General features: G+C 41.4%; 3 protein-coding genes and 1 pseudogene across 9 annotated transcripts in view; 1 reads left to right on the top strand and 3 right to left on the bottom strand.

Annotated features, from left to right (window-relative positions):
• LOC115751647 (phosphatidylinositol 4-kinase alpha 1-like) overlaps positions 1 to 2,468 on the top strand; it is a 34,663-nt gene extending 32,195 nt beyond the window's left edge. For 4 of the 6 annotated variants that reach the window (XM_030689619.2, XM_030689607.2, XM_030689611.2 and 1 more), the window contains exons 24-26: positions 555 to 763; positions 1,126 to 1,287; positions 1,917 to 2,468. In XM_030689619.2, coding sequence (XP_030545479.1) covers positions 555 to 763; positions 1,126 to 1,287; positions 1,917 to 2,175 — 630 coding nt within the window. In that variant the 3' untranslated portion in view covers positions 2,176 to 2,468. Of the gene's footprint in view, positions 1 to 554; positions 764 to 1,081; positions 1,288 to 1,916 lie in introns of those variants that run through there. The other 2 variants (XR_007198562.1, XM_030689628.2) reach the window with 2 other exon arrangements.
• A 4,483-nt stretch (positions 2,469 to 6,951) lies between these two features.
• Positions 6,952 to 10,435, bottom strand: LOC125315072 (annotated as a pseudogene).
• LOC115754519 lies at positions 7,629 to 18,358 on the bottom strand. Its single transcript, XM_030693558.2, has 2 exons — positions 17,685 to 18,358; positions 7,629 to 7,639 (listed from the first exon to the last, which is right to left on the bottom strand). The coding sequence occupies exon 1, from the start codon at positions 18,335 to 18,337 to the stop codon at positions 17,738 to 17,740; it is 600 nt and encodes a 199-aa protein (XP_030549418.2). The 5' UTR covers positions 18,338 to 18,358; the 3' UTR covers positions 7,629 to 7,639; positions 17,685 to 17,737.
• On the bottom strand, positions 11,251 to 14,510 carry LOC115753938 (protein GAMETE CELL DEFECTIVE 1, mitochondrial). Of its 2 annotated transcripts, XR_007198563.1 has the most exons (4): positions 13,935 to 14,510; positions 12,226 to 12,415; positions 11,419 to 11,691; positions 11,251 to 11,384 (listed from the first exon to the last, which is right to left on the bottom strand). XR_007198563.1 is itself a non-coding variant. In XM_030692801.2 (3 exons), exons 1-3 carry the CDS (start codon positions 14,474 to 14,476, stop codon positions 11,482 to 11,484), a joined length of 942 nt encoding a protein of 313 aa, XP_030548661.1. In that variant the 5' UTR covers positions 14,477 to 14,510; the 3' UTR covers positions 11,251 to 11,481. The 2 variants fall into 2 exon arrangements, 1 of the variants encoding a protein (XP_030548661.1); XM_030692801.2 differs by having other exon boundaries at positions 11,251 to 11,691.
• Positions 18,359 to 18,570: the final 212 nt, after the last annotated feature.

Genomic DNA, 18,570 nt, shown 5'->3' with positions numbered 1-18,570 from the left:
CTTGTTGTAAAACAATTTATACCTGCATAATACATACACTATATTTGTGACATATCTCATATATAATGTTCGATTTTGTAAGATTAAACTTGTCGTTTATCACTCTTGTACAAAACATATGATGATATCACATCATGTTCGTACAAATAAATACATTGACCTGAGTTAATATGCATGTTTTTCTCAATTATATACTAGATGAGATAAACTCCAGTGAACATCATGTTAGAACCTATTACAATACTTTTCAGAAAAATGACAATATAGTATCCGTCCTTATCTGTTATACCTTTTACTTTTGTCGAGTATATTACTAACAGAGCTTTTGTTGGGCATAAGGGAAATCTGTTAAATGTAGATTCATCTTTACTAAAGTCACTATATTTCGAGTAGTTTGGTCTAGAAAAAAGAAAACGAGAGCTTTCAGAGGATAGGAAATACTAACCATGTTGAAAGTAGATGGCGTCCCCAGATTCTTCATGTGCAATGTGGAGTATCGCTATTCATGAGACGCTTAACATTTACAGACTACCTACGTTTTCTTTTGCCTGCAGGTTGTGCCTAACACGCGAAGCAGAAGTCAAATGGGTGAAACGACTGATGGGGGTTTATATGAAATATTCCAACAGGACTATGGGCCTGTTGGTTCTCCCAGTTTTGAAGCTGCACGTGAAAATTTCATCATCAGTAGTGCTGGTTATGCAGTTGCTAGTCTTCTGCTTCAACCAAAAGATAGGCATAATGGCAATCTTCTTTTTGACAAGTACATCTCCCTCTCTCCCTCTTTCTCTCACCCGTATGTGCATTCTGCTTATGCCTAATTGGCAATATCATCAGGCATACTTCTGTTTAAAAACAAAGGGAAATGCCATCAGGCATGCCTTTTGAGCACCACTTTGGTCATATAGTATTAAGGATCAGTCATCCATAATATCAAACAAATCGTTTTCTGTATTTGGTAAATTTACCAAGGGCTATAGTCATAAGATAGTTCATCTGATTTTCCATGGAAGAGGTTTCATTTTCTGTTGACTGATGATCCTATTCATTCAAGTAGAACTTCTTTTATATTTCTGAAAAGTTCTGTAGAAAAATCAAGGAGCCTTAACAAAATGATTCATGCAGCGTGGGACGGCTTGTGCATATCGATTTTGGTTTCATCCTAGAAACGTCGCCAGGTGGAAATATGCGGTTTGAAAGTGCACACTTCAAGCTGAGTCACGAAATGACTCAACTACTTGACCCTTCTGGAGTCATGAAGAGTGAGACTTGGAATTGCTTTGTGAGGTAATGTAGACTGTTCACATGACACGAACCTGGCTTATAGTTAAGTGTATCCTAGTTGAACGTAATTTCTTTTGTCTTGTACATGTGGTTGACTAATTGTATAAAAGGCGAATTAATTTCTGGTGTGTGAGGGGATCTTCACAACCTATTTACAGACATTTAAGCATGTTTTATTAAGCAGCTTCACATTTTATCTAAATGACATTTCCACACATTTGGATCTGTTTATATGCTTTTAAACATATTCAAACATGTTTTAAGACTTTCATATATGGGAAATCCTTTTTAAAATGTGTTAAACATGTTATTCACGGGTCCCACATAGTTGGATAAGGCTCAGTTTATTGTTGTTGTGGCCGTTCTTGGATAATGTAGGTAGCAAGCATTGTGATCAATGAACTTGCCATGTTCGGGTTGACGATTGTATATTATACTTCAAATTCAAAGCGAGAAAACACAAATTGCCAGCCATTATCTTTCGTCCTTGGAACATTTACTGTCCAATACCTTTTGACTCTGGTTAAGTTACAAGGGCTCCTGCTTACGATGCTTATAATTAGCTTAATGTATTCCCTTGTTTGTTAATCAGTCATCATGCCAAAACGTTACATTTGTCTTGCTCCTTTTAGATTGTGTGTGAAGGGCTACCTTGCTGCTCGTCGTCACATGGATGGTATCATCAACACAGTGTTGTTAATGGTGGACAGTGGATTGCCTTGTTTTAGCCGGGGCGACCCTGTCGGCAATTTGCGGAAGAGATTTCATCCTGAAATGAGTGAGCGTGAGGCGGCTAATTTCATGATCCGCACTTGCACGGATGCGTACAACAAATGGACTACCGCTGGATATGACCTGATACAGTATCTACAACAAGGCATAGAGAAATGATTTTGTCATTAACGTTTTTCCTCTTTCCTCTTCGATTCTTAGTGAAGCTCGTGTCTTCCATTGTAAATAAACGCTTCTACCTTGTAGGTGTCTTTTGGTAGTCACCATTGTGACGGGGAAACCCCCCCGCTTGCATTAAGCGTGAAAATCCAAGTGACCTCTCATGTGCAATTGAGTTATTGGCAACCATCGGGGTTTTTCATGATGAGCTTTTCGTACTGGCTGTCTTTACATTGTATTGTGTAAAGATGCTGAGCTTATGTAAGTTGTATCTTTGGTTTGATTGGCACTAATTCTCTCTCCTGGACAAACATGTACTGCTTTTCGAGCATTGTTTTTAATGCTCTCGATTATGCGATGGCGGTAAACGCATCCTTTTAGGCCGAGATATCTTATCATTAGTTACACTAAATGTGACAGGTCCACCCACTCCCACGTGATAGTGTGGCAATCCTAAGAGACTAGTTAATTTTTCGAAGTTGCAAGGGGTACACATCTTGGCTATGATACTTCAATTGTGTAATGGAAGCGGATCTTGTCATTTGTGTATCAAACATTGCTGAACTCATTACTCTACATGGAGATGTTTAAAGGAGATGTATTTCTGACTTGAATGCTCGATGTGATTTTGCAATAATGTGCTTCTTGCCTTGCCCAATAGGTAATTCGTGCGTCTCCTCTAGATGTTCTTGTAGACTTAATAGGTAATTCGTGGGTCTCCTCTAGATGTTCTTGTACATATACCAATACTTGGTCAAAGTGTGCCTTTTCGAGCGATTTATATTTTCCTTTAATGTTTGATCGTTCAAGTTCACGAAAAACCATAAGAAGTTTGATATCGGCTTTCTATCACCCCCAAGTTCTTCTGTTTGACGCATATTTTATGCTGTGACAACATGAAATGGTAGGAGGGATGTGTGTAAATAATTCTGGTCAATACCTAATGCTGCGAATTGGTGGAAGGAGTTCCTGGCCATTTGCAAACCCTAATGTCAACGGCTTATAGCAAGTCATGAAATCTAAAAACATTCTCAACCGTGGAAACACTCAAGTCATGAAATCTAAAAACATTCTCAACCGTGGGCTTCCTAGTTCGTGCGGTGAAAATGACGTCGCCCGAAGGATCTAAAGACTGCAATCTTCCAATCCTCGATTGAATCAAATTTATGGACAACTCAAAACATCATCATCTGAGAGATATAAAATTATCGTTGATGAGACAAAGGCACACGTAATTGATAATCGATGTTGGTGGTTGCAAACTAACCACTAAAATTCTCTTGTTACGATGCATTACACATCACAGAATTTGACTTATGCCTCAAGTGCTAATCTGTTGAAGGGGTGTTATGACCTAAAAATCGGCTTTTTCAATTTTAGGTTAATGGATTACCATATTAATTAATTAAATTAACTAACCTAGCTCGAACCCTCTCAAGTTCTACCAAATCGTGACTTATGGTTCAAGTGATTATTGAGCAAAAAATTTTAATTTTCGGAGCCGCCACTAATCGTCTTTCGGTAGGTCGATTAGGAACCTAACTAAATTAGTGGGAGAACTAATTTACTTTTACGAATAAGAGATTCTAAGTTTGGAGCTTAGTTACATTAATTTTTCAATTAATGCCATTTCGGTACCAATTTCATGAAAAATGTCCAATTTGGCAATTTTGATGAATTCTGACTTAGAGTTCAAAGGTGCAATTTTTTCGTTTTCTTTTTATGATTTTGTTTTTGTATTTTTTTTATGTATTTTCAAAATTAAAATTTAATGGAAAATGAGAGTGAATTGGTTCAAGATTATCTTAAATTTTTCGGATTTAATTTGCATTAATTCCCAAAAATTTTAATAAAATCTTTTAACCTTAAATCTACATCTTTTTAAAAAAGTTGAAATAGATTCCAAATATTTTATTTACTAGGATTTTCTAGAAAAATGCCATCTTTTTAAAAATGATAAGACGTGGTTTTTAAGAAATCATATCTTCCTAATTTTTAATTATTTTATCTTATTTTCTGACGCAAAATTTAAAGACATGAGACAAGAATTTTTTTTTTTTTCAAATTTTATGATTTTTTGTTATTTTCAGTTTTGAGAGTGAATTTAAATTAAAGTTGCAAATTTATTAATGACAAGATAATTACCGATATTTCTTTTGAATTAAATTGCGATCTAAAGCCCGATAAATCGACCCTAAAATTCGAAATAGCCGCTATGAAAATAATTCCATCTAAATGCCGATAGATGGACTTATTTTCATGTGTGCGGTTGCGGATCAAGAGATTTTCCTGATCAATCACATTTTGAAAGAATTTTTTTTTTTATATCTTGAATATATTCAGAAAGGTTTTCGGATTATGACAAGATTATCACAAAATTTCCAATTGGTTCACATTATGAAGCAATCTTTCCAAACTAAACGCGATGTCCTGCAAGATATGTTCCGGATTTTCGATTTCCAAAATTAGCATGCAATCTTCCAATTCAAGCAATTAAATATTCCAAGCGGCGATTCAATCGATTAACTTTGCAATCGAATATTCATAATATCCGAAATGCAATTTTTTTTTACGGCAACTAAATATCACATTCCCCGAATCAAGTCATCGGAATATGCAATCGAATCCGCAATTATGCGATATTGCCTTCCCGAATTTGGACTTGCGCCGAACTCGCGAAGCAAGCCTAGGACCTTGGATCAAACAACACAGGACCTCCGCGGATCAGGTCGGCAAATGGGATAGCTCCGATTCAGCGATGGTGTTGAAGCTTTTGAGATCACGATCGGTTCGAGAGAAAATACGGGGCGCGACTTGGATTCTTACCACCGGAGCCTCCAACAGTGAATTGCGTCCTTCAAAGTGAGGGACAGCAACACAACGACTGGAGCGACAATGAAACACAACACGTCAATGTGAGGATCAAGCACTGTCAGGACGGTATTCTATTGATTCCTCCAATCGTATCACCGTTAATATTGAATATCAAAGAGAAGCAAATGAAGATATTCTCCATCTTTCTGGGTTTTCAACCGGTTTCTTCCCGTGATTGCCTCGTATTTTTCACGATTCAGGGCTGAATATATCCCCAAGTATGCATTTTTCGTTTCATTGCTCTTTGGGCATGTGGGCAAGTTTTAATGATTCTATTAGTGCACAATCTTCCTTTCCTTATAATGATTCTGTTACCAACCAATTCTTGGACGTATGCACGTTTTCCTTCCATCTCTTTTCAATCAAATTGCAAACTGCATAGCCAAGAAATCGATTAAATTTCAGAAGAATTGTACTGAATCTTCTCCTTACTTGCCGTAGGAATAATGCTATTTTTCATTGTGATTTTCGGAACGCACATTCCTTGCTCCCGTGGACTTGATAAGTTCAAAGTTTCACTATTTCAATCTCAAGCAAGATTAATTAAGTCCTGAACCCACCATTTAAGCACGTCCACTACCAGTCCAATTATTAACCGATTATATGAGCCTAGTTAGCTATTAATGAAAATGCTCCTAATATCTATATGCGATCAACTAATTTTTGTGTTTAGGAATCAAAGTCGGTCCCTAATTTTTCTATGCAGTATGCATTTAAATGGTAAATCAAAATTTGGGTGTCTATAAAGAATTGTCAAAATGACTTTTTCGCAAGTTGTTGCACCCGATAACATAAGCTTAGTTTCTGGTTCTATACTTGCAACTTCACTCCATCTAAAGTTGATTTTGATGCACTTTTTCTGACATTCCTTTTTAGCTTGACCAGACGATGCCCCATTCGTTGCTTTAAACTTTCTATAGTTTGACAACTCAGAAAGAACTTTGGACCACCTCGTTTATGATTTGATGAGAAAGATGAGCCAGACTGAGGTGACAGATTCCTAGACACAGCGATTAATTGAACGTGCACTGTTTGGCAAGCCTCGTTTGCCTGACAGATGAAGCCAATTCTTATGAAGAAGTCTGGTACAGTTTTTGTTCGGTACGCTTCAAGCTGTCATCACTAGTTTCACATAGTTCGGTAAAATTATAAAATAAAACAAAAAAAAAATCTTAAATCTTTTATACTTTTACTAATTCAATCATAAACCTTTTAAATTTGTCAATTCAATTTTATTAGCAAAAAATGGCTGACATGGACATTTTTTTAATTTTTTTTAATTCTTCATTTTCTTTTTTTTTTCCCTCCGACCATTACCCGTCATCGACCTCGGCCGGCGTTAGGCGAGGGCAACCCCCGCTGGCATCGAGAGAGGGGCCCCTCATTTGGGCTGGCGAGGGCTGTCCCCGTTGGCCCTTGGCAAGGGCAAATTGGGCGAGGCTGGGCTAGGGTTGCCAAACCAGGATTTGGTGGGGGCGTCGCCCGCCCGACGCCGGTGGAGGATGAGGTTGATGGCCGTAGAGGGAAAAAAGGAAAACAGAAAAAGAAAAGAGGAAAGGAAAATAAAAACATAAAAATATTCAAAAACATATTCAAATGTTATCGGAAATTGTCCACGTCAATGATGGCAGTGGCACGTAGGAACGCCGGCAACCACGTCGGCGATTTTCGGTCGGCTAATATGACAAAATTGATAAAAGTGAACAAATGTAGAATCGAATTGGTAAACTTAAAAGGTTTACGACTGAATAACTTAAACCTAATAAATGATAGGACCGATGAGGTAAGATCCTGATTTGGTAGAATCTTTAGAAAGTATCAGGTCTTAGAAAGTCATGGGATGGGTACAATATGTCCCCACACCAATCCTTAAGGTCATCACATTAAGAAAATTACTAAAAACCACTGGTGTCATAAGACACGACTCTAGAAGAAAGACTGATTCAATTTGCGTCCGTTTGCAATACGATCCTCCTCCTCCTCCTCCTCCTCAAGGATGCGAACGACTTCCTTGGCACTAATAATGCTTTAGATAGAATAACCATAAGTTTTTTCTGTCATACTTCCCTCTTGAATTTGCTCCGAGCATCATATTATTGTCGATGTCCTTTAGCGCCGGTACAGAAACTTGGCCCTTTCGAAGTTGAAAATGTGAAATAACTGTGGATCTAGAGCTTCGTCAGGTGTTGAAGATTGCAGAAAAGGCAAAACTAGACCCTGTACTTCAGTGCTGCAATTTTGTGGTCATTTCTTCTACCAATTTATTTCATTCAGGCAATGACCCAGTTCCGGCAAAAGTTGAACTCATTCTCCTCGGGCTCTGAAGAAATTTTCCCGGCTAATCAGGCTCGAAGAAAAGCTCTTGTTGCACAGTCGGATTTCTCCAAGCAATCACACCTTAATATTGCTACGTCGAGCTTCCTTCACCGTTTCCTCCTGTCGTTGCTACTCCTTTGCGATGGCAATCTTCGGTAACCTTCCTGCAGCAGCATAAGTACTTGACAGAAGGATTGCAGCTGCAGGGTGCAGTCCACATGTCTCGCTGAGGATTCGCTTCACGTCTTCCCCCAACTCAACATTCCCATACACTCTGCAAGCACCCAATAGAGCACGCCATGCGGTGGCATCCACCTTAACAGGCAACTTCTTAATGAGATCATACGCTTCCTCCAGCATTCCTGCTCGTGCCAGGACATCAGCAATACAGCCGTAATGTTCGATCTTCGGCGAAAAACCATACTCCCACACCATTTTGTGGAAGCAGTTCATAGCCTAAATCACGAGCCCTCCATGGCTGCAGGCACTTAAAACTGCCAAGAGAAACGACTTCATTTGGTTCATGTCCCACCTTTTCCATCTGACAGACCAGGATTCACCTGCCTGCCCGTGATTCCCTAGAGCTGAAATTATAGTAGTCCAAGATTTCACATCCTTTTCTCTCATCCGATTAAAAATGCCAGCAGCTTTCGCCAGAAGGCCACATTTAGCATACATGTCCACCAGAGCTGTTCCTCATCAACAGACTCATGAATGTACTTCCCAATGCTTGAAGCAGCTGAGGGATCGCAAGCCGAAAACAACCCCACCAATGTAGATGAATTGGGTACCACCTTTTTAAGCTTCATTAAGTTTAGCCCCTCTACTGATATGTCAACTAGACCATACCTAGCATACTGCTCTATCAAACAGTTCCACATGGCAGTGTCCTTTTGATCCATTTCATTGACGATTTTACGTCCTGCATGGATATTCCCGACTTTTGCTCAAGCAGTTGAAAATGGAGGCCGCGCATTGTGTATGTACGATGGAAGACACGAGAAGCTTGCTGAAGCTGAAACGGTCTCTGTTGAGGCCGGTTTTGACCATACAGCCATGGATTTGAGAGATCTCAGAAAAGGTCTTACAAGATTGAAGCAGAGAAACAAGCGGATGATCCCAGCTGAAGACGGAGCTCAATCATCTCGCGTTAATCATAAATGGGCGAAAGTTTGGATATTTGCCTCAGTCGAGTGGTGTCGACCGACAAGATCACGAACCAAGCTTCAAAACGGAGGCACTTGAAGCGCAAAATACTCAACGCGGGCAAATTTGAATCTTTAATCAAAGAATCTTAACAAGTTGAAATTGAAAAGCTGGGGATGGAAAACGGGCCAATTTTCTTACAAACCGTTGTCAGTGTCGAAGCCAAGACTCGACTCAGTTGCTTTGTTTCATAAAAGCAGGTTCAGGTTGTTGGCATTTCCGGCAACATGCGACATTGTCATTCCAGGAATTAAGCTTACGATACTATCTGCCTTTAGGTGCTTCATCCACCACAGATCAATGCATAATCATGTCCTAAATCGGATTCAGTCGGGTCAATATTCCACCCTCGAAACATCCACAGCTCATGGTGAAACAATGTGCATCGTTTATGCCAATATTTTTTTTTTGGTAAGGAGTTTATGCCAATATTTCGTGTCACTAGAATATGATATCCACGTAATCGCTTTGACACCAGCCAATAACACTCCTTTTAAGTTCCATGATTTCTCAAAACTAGCAAGGGTGTGCATGATAACAGCTCTGCTTCTCTATTTTTTTGTTCTTTTGTTTCGGAAAACAGGTTTGGAACATAAATTAGTTTGAATATGCAATTTCATTTTTGTATTCTCGAGACAGATTTTTGGCTAAGATATAGGTTTAGAAGAGAAACCAAAAGTTAAAAAAACAAAAAAAAAGGGCTACTTTTTTTGTTTCTGGAACAAAACTTAGAAATAAGTTCGGGCGTCGCTCGGTCTTCTTCTCTTCTAAAGTTTGGCACACCAAAATTAGGGCTCTCTCTACCTAGTAGAAGCACAACGCAAACCTCCATCTCGAGCTCTCGTCGCCACAGATTACGGCTCTCTCTCTCTTGACCATCCGTTGTCTACGAGAAGGCTCATCATTCAAATCGCGCCTGCAATTTTGAATGTGTGTGTGTGTATATATATGTTGCCTCCCTTATATTAAAGGGCGTGTTGTCGCTGTTGCTGTGAAGGGTTGATTCTGTTATGGACTTGTTCTAGAATGTACTGTTAATTTGTGGAGAAGGGACTTTTGTGAACTAATGGGAGATTGGGAACTAAACCCGTTATAGTCAGGGATACAGTTGAAAGTTCTTATTGGATCTGGTTTTATTTAAGTTAGTGGAAGTGTTTATCGTTGTTCTGAGTGCTATGGAGGGCTGACGGTGCTCGTTGATTGAAATCTTCAAATCGCGTCTCTTTTTCCTGGTTCGTTCCACCTGTTTTTTCTGTTGATGTCATTTTGATGTAAACATAAGAGAATCTTGTCGCTGAGCCTACCGATTGGAGAAGCCCCAGCTCAGCTGCTACCCTCGCTTCACCGTACCTATTCCTTGTTTACATACTCCGGGAGAGCATGCTTTTGCTTCGATACTGAGCATTAAGTTCGCGACGCTCGTGACATTGTATATCCATATGGGTGCAAAGATCTATGAACTTGGATTCCCTTTCAGTCAATTGTGTGATACTGTTGTAATGTGCTGCACGGGAACAAAACTAGCCTGACCTTAACTGCCAATTCCTAGACTATGTAAACAGTTTTTTGTCTTTCCATCACTGGTAAGATTATCTCGCCTCTCTTGCTGTGATTGTTGTCTTTGATTGTAAAATAGTTGGTTCTGTGGTAACTTTTAAGATGAATGACCTTGTAAGGCTACTCTTTCTTTGCACTGCAAAACAAAATCAGTTCCACTCTCTCCTGTGACTACGTAATTTGACGTCTGAAGCTTCTCGAGAGCTACGAGAGCTTTTGATTGCTCCAAAGCTCTTTCGCTATCAGAAGATACTAATCTTGAATTAGCAGAAAACAAAGTCCCAAGCAAGCAATTTGAGATTCCCATGTGATTCCCTAAGTGCTTTGCAAGCGTAGCCTATGTCTTCTTCAATACAGACTTCATTTTTTTCCACAAATTTTTTAAGCAAGCGTCATTTCCAGTGTACAATCTGGATGCTCTCTGTTTCTAAACACATTCCTCAATAAATTCAATGCTACCATGTCCTCCCCTTTCCCGTGACAACAAAGAGACAAAATGCGGTACCTCTCATTTCTTTCCAGAATTCCCGGGAGCAACTCTTGAACCAGATGAGCAAGGGCCTTCCATCCACTAGAGACAGATAGGGCAAAAGAAAGGTGATCCACGATAGATGAATCCCATCCGATCATTCCAAGTGCACATTTTCTAAGTAAGATTAGCAACAGAAGCACCGCCTCTTCCATTTACTTGTATTTGTATTTAAGGAGAACACAACATGTAAAAAAAAATTTGGAACTAGAAATGTTGTTTTATACTGTTATCAAATGAATTTATGTCTAGAAAATAGAAATATTATGTTGTTATCAAACGAATTTCTATTTTAGAAATAAAAATTTTGTGTCGCTATCAAACACGTATCTCAACTCAGAAACTCGCCCAGAGAATAGAAATAGAAAAATCTATTTTAGGCAATTGTTGTCATTGGCGCCCTAAATGTCCTGTCTCACTTCTAGACCTCTTGGGCCGAGCGCTTGATCGACTACACACATCCAGATGAGGAGGGAAAACCAAGTTTTCCCAACTCAGGTGGGTGGCAAGTTGTTCAACCCCGGGGAAACCCAAGAGTAGGGGGAGCACCAAGTAGCAGCCCAGGAACAAATCAGACAACATTCACATCGAAGTAACAGAAAAGTCAAAAGCATGAGTCTTATGTATCGGTTAACAACTCTCTTTTTCACTCCTCCACCATAGGAAAACCGTATCTACAATGATTTCGTCCGAAGATCAGTGACTGAAATCATCACCATCATCGTCATACATTGAGGGGCCAGAGTTTTTGAAGAACGCCAATCCAATGCAACAAATGGTACCCCCAACAAAAAAAGGACAGCTGATTGCACCAGCCTATAAATCTACCTTCCTCTCAACAAATTCTGTACAGGACTGTCAACCCGTGCCTTCTCCTCCCTGAAAGGTTGAGTTGATGCATCTGCGAGGCTTGGTAATCTTGGTGCACTACCCTTCCCTTTCTGGGCATTAGGTCCCACCACCTCTATCATATACTTCCACCCATCAACTGGTCTTCGCCGGCTAAATATGTGGCTCTTTATGAAACTGGCTATCTGCACAACAATTTCAAACCCGTGTGAAGAGGAACTGAAAATGGGGAGCGAGAGTGAACTTTAAGGACGAAGAGGTAGGGAGGGAGCCATAATGTCATGATTATTTATGTCAGAGGAAAAATATACTGCAGTCAACGTATTAACAACGAGAAGATCCTTCATTTATGGGGGGAGAACACGCTTCCTGTGATATTAAACCTAATAAATGATAGGAATGATGAGGTAAGATCCTGATTTGGTAGAATCTTTAGATAGTCTCGGGTCTTAGTCAGAAAGTCATGGGATGGGTACAATATGTCCCCACACCAATCTTTAAGGTCATCACATTAAGAAAATTACTACAAACCAGGTTGCAGAAAGTGAAATGCAAAAGAACAGTAGATGGCACTTGGAATTACTGCATGATGATGCAACTAGTCTCCACAGTACTATTTTTCCTCCAAAATTTGTACTTTACTGGTAAATGCTTCCAAATTAACATGCAATAGCGACAGATTTCAAACTAGAATAGACCATTATATGGCACTGACAAACCTGAAATTTGCTGTATGCAATACGGCGCTCAAATTCTTGGAGAAGAATATCTTCCTCCCTCTGTGACATTTCCCACACATTTTCATCTTGAGACTTGGATGTTGTTTCCCAACCATCAGGCTTATTTTTAAACTCAGAAGAGCCCAATAAGTTTGTTGAATTCCAATCACAACTAGGAGAGTCAAAAATCCTGCAATTCATTTGAAGTGCACAGAAGATAGTTAAGTGTACATCTCTTGGAATTCAAATCTCACTGAAGGGTTTCCAAGTACCCAGGGTAAAATTGTGAGACACTATCAGAACACAGTAACGCACTTCCCCTTGGCATGATCATATCAGACTAAAGTCATGATAGTTTTTTCTTCCAGGACAAAAACCTCAACAATCATCTTCACTCCCAAAGAAACAAATCAAAATATGGAGAAAGAACTAAATGATATAATGTTAGAGAACTGCCACAATTCTCTATTGCCAGGACAATAGGTGGAAAAGACATCATTTGGTAAAGCAAACTGTCGGTTCCCAAGAGTGAATGGAATGACAAGGGGTTCATATCTTAATAACCAGGCATCAATCTTTTGACAGAATGGAATCTAATAAGCAAGAGGTTATCTCCCTAGTGATAATTTATGACAACAAAAACTTTATGCGCTAGGAAATTTCAGGATTTTATATGCTAGCATTCAGCATGAAATACAGTGAATATGATCCTCGCCATTTCCTTATGCTTTCTTTAGCAGCGACACGATCGATCAGATAATTGCCGACATGGACCAAAAATCACAGTAGAGAAAAAGAAGACCTTACAAATGGGTATAACCAAAACAATTTATCTTTTCTTCACAGCCAAAAAATCATATAATGTTCAGTAAATTTAAGCCTCAAATCAATTCAACCAGATATAATATAAATCAGCTTTCCTGTATATTGTCCTTTGAAAAGTGTCAACTTAAAAAGCAGGAGTTGCAACGTCGCACAAAAGATGATCCTCCTATTTGGAAAAAGTCAAGTTCTCCTAGATAACTTTCATGAAAAACATCCCACCCCAGATACATCAACCATATTTCCAAAACATTAAACTTACCAAAGATGTGACACTAAAATCACTGAACCAAATATGCCGAAAATGAACATAATTCTTTCAAAGACAGATGCAACCCTTGAACAGATGAGACAAAGGGGTAGTGCTGGAGTATTTACAGGCCATCTACAAAACGAACATTTCAAAACTGAATCTAATGGCCTTTGTGCATCCTCATATACTTGAGAGAGATTTACCTACTTGTCATGTGAGCAGCTCAATTCGCAGCGGTTGATTTTTTGACTTACAAGAACATCTGCAGAGAATGCTTATATCCAATTGAACTATAAACGAAACCCACAAAAGAGAAAACCATTTCCTCCCAAAATGTCGTTTTACTCGGCAATCTCTCGAGCTAATTCCAAGCTAGCACCGATGTCTAACTCAAATTCAGAAGTTCTGATGAATAAACTAAAGGCAGCCTCCAACATAGCCTCCATTGCTTGTGCCGGCAAATTCATACATTTTCAACTATTAACAAGGTAATGCAACTTGTTAAAGATCCCCTCGCACTTCAATCAACCAACCACAACAAAAGCACAATCCAATGTGCCAAAAGCCAACAACGATAGAGAGAGACAAATCAGTGACCGAAAGAAAATGAAACAGAAAAGAGCTAAGAACGTACTCAGAAGCGGTATCGAGCAATCGCTCGATGTCATCTCCAGCACCGAGCTTGGCCTCCTCCTGCTTCTCAATCTCCTTCACCCACAGTCCCGCGTGTATCCTCTGCTTCTTCAACCTATAGTCCTTCTTGATATTCTCCAAGCTGTACAGCGAAGAATCCGCACTCTCTACCTCGCAGCTCTGCTTCTCCCGTTGCCTCAGCTCCTTGCTCTTCGACACCTTGCTCCTCTCGTCCCAGTTCTCGTTCATGTCCTCTACAAACGCCTTCGTCTCGGCGTCCGCGTCCGACGGCAGGACGACGGACGGAGAAGAGTCCGACGACGGGAAGTTCACGTCGCTCTCCCACGGCGCTCGGTTCGCGGGCGACAGGTCGTCCGGCAACCACGCCGTCTCCCACGCGTCGTTCCACACGTCGCCGCCGTTGTTCTTGGTGGAAAGTGTTCTTTCGGCGGCAATGGAGCTAAGGGCCGACCGGAGCGCGAGGAATTGAGTAGGAATCGGCGATCCGAGCGTTGATTTTGCTAGCCGTTGAAGAGCGAGCATGGTTAGGTTTTAGCAGGGTCTTCGAGGGGATAGTGACGAGAGGAGGGAAGGAAGACGATGATGAAGAAGACTGGAGAATTCTCGCAGAAGAGTCGGGCCGGCCCATTTCTGACCCATCGGGGCCCATATTCTTAGCCCGACTTTCTCAAGAAAGCATGCTCAACTCAAAAAAATTATCCCTCGGCCTATCCCAATCCAAATAGCAATATCAGTCACACTTTCGAGTGTTTTTTTTTTTTTTTGGGGTCGATCATTTTCAAGTCTAACTTCATATTTTATTACCGCGAAATCTTAGAATTATGTCCATTTGATTGTAAATTTCCATGATCTTCTGTTTCTAGGACTCTTGCAGAGTTTTCTCTTTTTTCTTTTTCTTTTTTCCCGACAATCCGAAAGTCCGGCACAAAAATCCGACTGCCTGAAAGCCCAATATAATATCCTATAAAAGCCCGTAAATCGGCTAAATTCGGACCTTTGGTCATCTAGAGGAGCGCCATTGGTGGGAGTTCAAAACAAGCTTTTTGGCGTACAACATGTCCTAAACTTCCCCATTTCTATTTCTAGCTCAAACGCGTCATTTTCTATCGGGGCCATGATCGGGTTTAGTGGGGGGGTGACATTTTTTTTTTTCTTTTGGCGGCCATGCCCATGAGCCGTCACTGTCGTGCCACGAGCCCACCTCTTCTCTCCCTCCCCTATGCAATTTGCCGTACACTACAACAACGAAGGTGGCGAACTTCCTGCAACCCGATCCGAAGTCGCCCGAGATCCCGGATCGCCGACCCGAGCTTGCAAGGGCCGGCTTTTCGGGCATGTGATAACAATCTCAAGTCATACCATTTCGGTGGACGTACATCCTTTCTCTTCATATTTCATGAGAGCTTTTTTTTTTTAAATTTACAAGTTCTTGAGCGACTTCTAAGGCCCAAAAATGTCATTCCACGTTTAGGACGCAGCCACAGTCGAGCCAGGCTGGTTACGAGTCACGAGACGTGAGGAAGATGGGCCGGGCCCAGGTGTTCTTGATCACGGAAAAGCGCTGTCGCACGCCAACTTTTGACCCTTTGTTCGCGTCTGGCTCTGGGATATGATGTTGACCTCGAACCTACCAATTCCTTCTCCTCTTCGGATAGGGGATAGGGCAAGACAGACGTTGGATGTCTCTGTCGGCCGGTGGGATAGTGTACTAATGAGTAATTTACATGCAGGGACAAGTCTGATCTTAAAATTTATCACGAAAGTATAATTAAATCTTAAAATTTATTAAAAAGTACAATCAAGTCATAAAACTTATTCAATTGATGCAATGAAGTCTTTCTATTAACTCCATGCGGAAAATGCCGACGCTAATATTTTCTCTCTCTTAAGTGACGATGACGTGACTAAAACGTGAAATATAATGTTAAAACGAGGTCGTTTTTGCGTAAGTTATATTTTTTTAACCAAAATCTTAATTAAATAAAATTAAAACATTAAAAAAAGAATTTAAAAAATAAAAAGCCATAGACAAGGGTGGCAAGCCCTCGCCCCTGTCTGGCCATCGCTAAGATGTAGCCCTCCACTTAGATATGAGGGAGGGTTGCTGGCCCTCGCCCAACTATGGTGGCCCTTGACCGGACCGCGCCGAGGAACGCCAACTGTCTGGTCAAGGGCTAGCGGCCCTCGCCTAATCCCTAAAGACCCCCGTCTTTGTTCTTTTTTTCTTTTTTTGTACCTTATTGATTGTTTTACTCTTATTAATTAAGACTTTGGCTTAAAAAAAACATAGAATTTAGGCCAAAACAAGACTGCTCATGCATCGACCCATATTACCTCATCTCCAAGCCGTCCAACGTATATATCGGGCGACAAAAAAAAAAGCATATATATCGATATTTAGCTTGCATATCAAACCACGGATTATTCATTGAGCGGTGTTCTCCCGGTTCATTGATTGCTTATGCGAATGTAGATTGGAATGGATACTCCGATACTCAACAATCCGCCTCATATTTTTCTAAGCGCCAATCTTTATTTCATGGAGTGCTAAGAAGCATCCTACAATACCTTATTTTAGCATAGTGATCGAGTATCGCGCTGTCGCTCACCATGTTGCTGAGATTATTTGGATTCGTCATTTACTTCATGAGCCTAGGGTCCCCTTTTTAATCCTTTCCCAATTCATTGTGGCAACATCTCTGCCATCTAATTTACTCTCAACCCCGTGTTTCACACTCGCACCAAAACACATTGAGTTGAATTTTCACTTTGTTCAAGAGCGGATTGTTTCCGGCGATCTACAAGTTCGCTATGTGACCACAAAGGATCAGTCGGCAGACATCTTCACCGAGGGACTACTTAATCCACTCAACCCTATCTCAGCCCCAAAGTTCCAATTTGAAAGGGTCTCGGCGACTCTACAACTCGTTGGACTGGAAAGGAGAAAGCCAAAACTCCAAATAAGAGTAACAGCTTTCTTTGCTTCTATTTTGGCTCGTACAAACGTAAATGTTTGCCTTCTACCATTTCTTATCTTCATGCTTTGAATTATTCTACCGCTTTTGGTCATGGATTTGGAATCTTGGGTATGGGGAAATTGTCTCGAGCGCCCAGCGATTGAGCCTTCTTCGCCACGCCTATTTTCGGTTTAATAAAGGGGCTTCCAGGGCGCGGGAGACTCCATAATCAGTCCAACGGAGGCAAGGTGCACTGTTGTGATCCAATCTCTCAATTGTTACATCTACTTCGGATTGAGAGGATTATTAATTTATAACTTATATACGTGGCGTTTTTTAAATCAGGTGTACATAAACAACTTGGTTGAATCCCCATAAACATCTTGCTGATGGACGATCTCCACGGCCATTTGGCAGAGGCGCAGAAGCACTGAGACCGAATGCTCTGTGCACCAAAGACCCTATGAATCGATGCATTGGGAAGCCATTGGAAGTCCACAAGATGCTCTGTGTTTTCTTTTCTGGGGATGGACCCTAAAGATGCGCTCTTCACATTCCCACGCATGGTGTGCTGTACTCCACATTATTCTGAACTTCTGTTGGTTATCGAAAGTTAAAAAATGAAATTTGATCAAGGGCAGCCAACGGGAAAGACACGAGTAAGAAAGGAAAGAAAATCATCTGTCTTCCTTCATCTTCAGGATCTTAGAGCTTATGGAGAACATCCGGCGAATTTACAGAAGAAGAGAGAGGACGAAAGAGTGAAGAGAAACTGTTCGTTTCCTCTTTGGAACCCCTACACTTGCGTTAATGTCTACATCAACCACTAATTCACCCACCACTCTAATGGGGAACCAAGGCCGGGCTCCAGGAGAGCGTAATGATCAGCAGCCTCGTCCTTGAGCTCCCACACCAGCCCCTCGCACAGATCGATCCAACCTTGGCCGTCACCACCGCCACCGCACGGACCATCGTCGCCTTCTTCGACGCCAACGCCGTCTCCAACTTCGCTGCTCTCTCTGCTGGGCAGCCCGAGCTCGTCGTCGGAGGCCTCGAGCAAGCGCCTCATCACCCTCTCCCTCTCGTCTGCTCCCCCACCTCCACCCACAGGCGAAGGAAAAGGAGGAGCTGACGGGGAAGGGGCTTCCGCGTCGGCTTCCTTGGCGGCGGAGGCAGCCGAAGGGCCGGGGCCGGAGCCGGAGGTGAGCTCTTGCTGGAGGCTCGCGATGAGGGACGACAGGTCTTGGCCGGGCACGTCTTCCTCTTCCTCGAGGAGAGAGAGAACGTCCTTGTACGGCTTTTGCCGCTTTCCCTCCTCTTCTTCTTCGTCGGGGGCCGCCTCTCTCCGGCGCTTCAGTGGCGATGTTTCCGCCATTAGAGATGGGTCTCGCTTCCTTCTGCCTTCGAGTGTTTTTCCGCCGTGCATGTCAGGAGATGGAGGAGGGCCGGCAGTGAAGACGGTTATATATAGAGAGGAGGAGGAGGAGGAGGAGGAGGCAAAGAAATATTTAATTTAATTTCGATAGGGGTAGGGGAGCAAAAAGTGCTGTGCTTGCTTGGAATCTCCTCCACGGGTCGAGTCACGCCAGCCGTGTGTCGGTCTGCACCGTTGGATAGGAAATCTTCCGGATATTTGTCAATCAACGGCTGCCGATCAAC

Source organism: Rhodamnia argentea, chromosome 5 (genome assembly GCF_020921035.1).
Source record: "Rhodamnia argentea isolate NSW1041297 chromosome 5, ASM2092103v1, whole genome shotgun sequence".
In the NCBI taxonomy this organism is placed as follows: domain Eukaryota; kingdom Viridiplantae; phylum Streptophyta; class Magnoliopsida; order Myrtales; family Myrtaceae; genus Rhodamnia; species Rhodamnia argentea.
This window is presented reverse-complemented; position numbering and strand designations above follow the sequence as displayed.

Excerpts from the sequence above, each read along its gene's own strand:
- LOC115753938 (XM_030692801.2), bottom strand. The coding sequence starts at position 14,476 with ATGCTCGCTCTTCAACGGCTAGCAAAATCAACGCTCGGATCGCCGATT. Across the intron at positions 12,416-13,934 it reads TTGCTCGATACCGCTTCTGA|GATTTTTGACTCTCCTAGTT; the intron begins GTACGTTCTTAG and ends AATGAATTGCAG. Across the intron at positions 11,692-12,225 it reads TTGCATACAGCAAATTTCAG|ATAGCCAGTTTCATAAAGAG; the intron begins GTTTGTCAGTGC and ends ATTGTTGTGCAG.
- LOC115754519 (XM_030693558.2), bottom strand. The coding sequence starts at position 18,337 with ATGCACGGCGGAAAAACACTCGAAGGCAGAAGGAAGCGAGACCCATCT.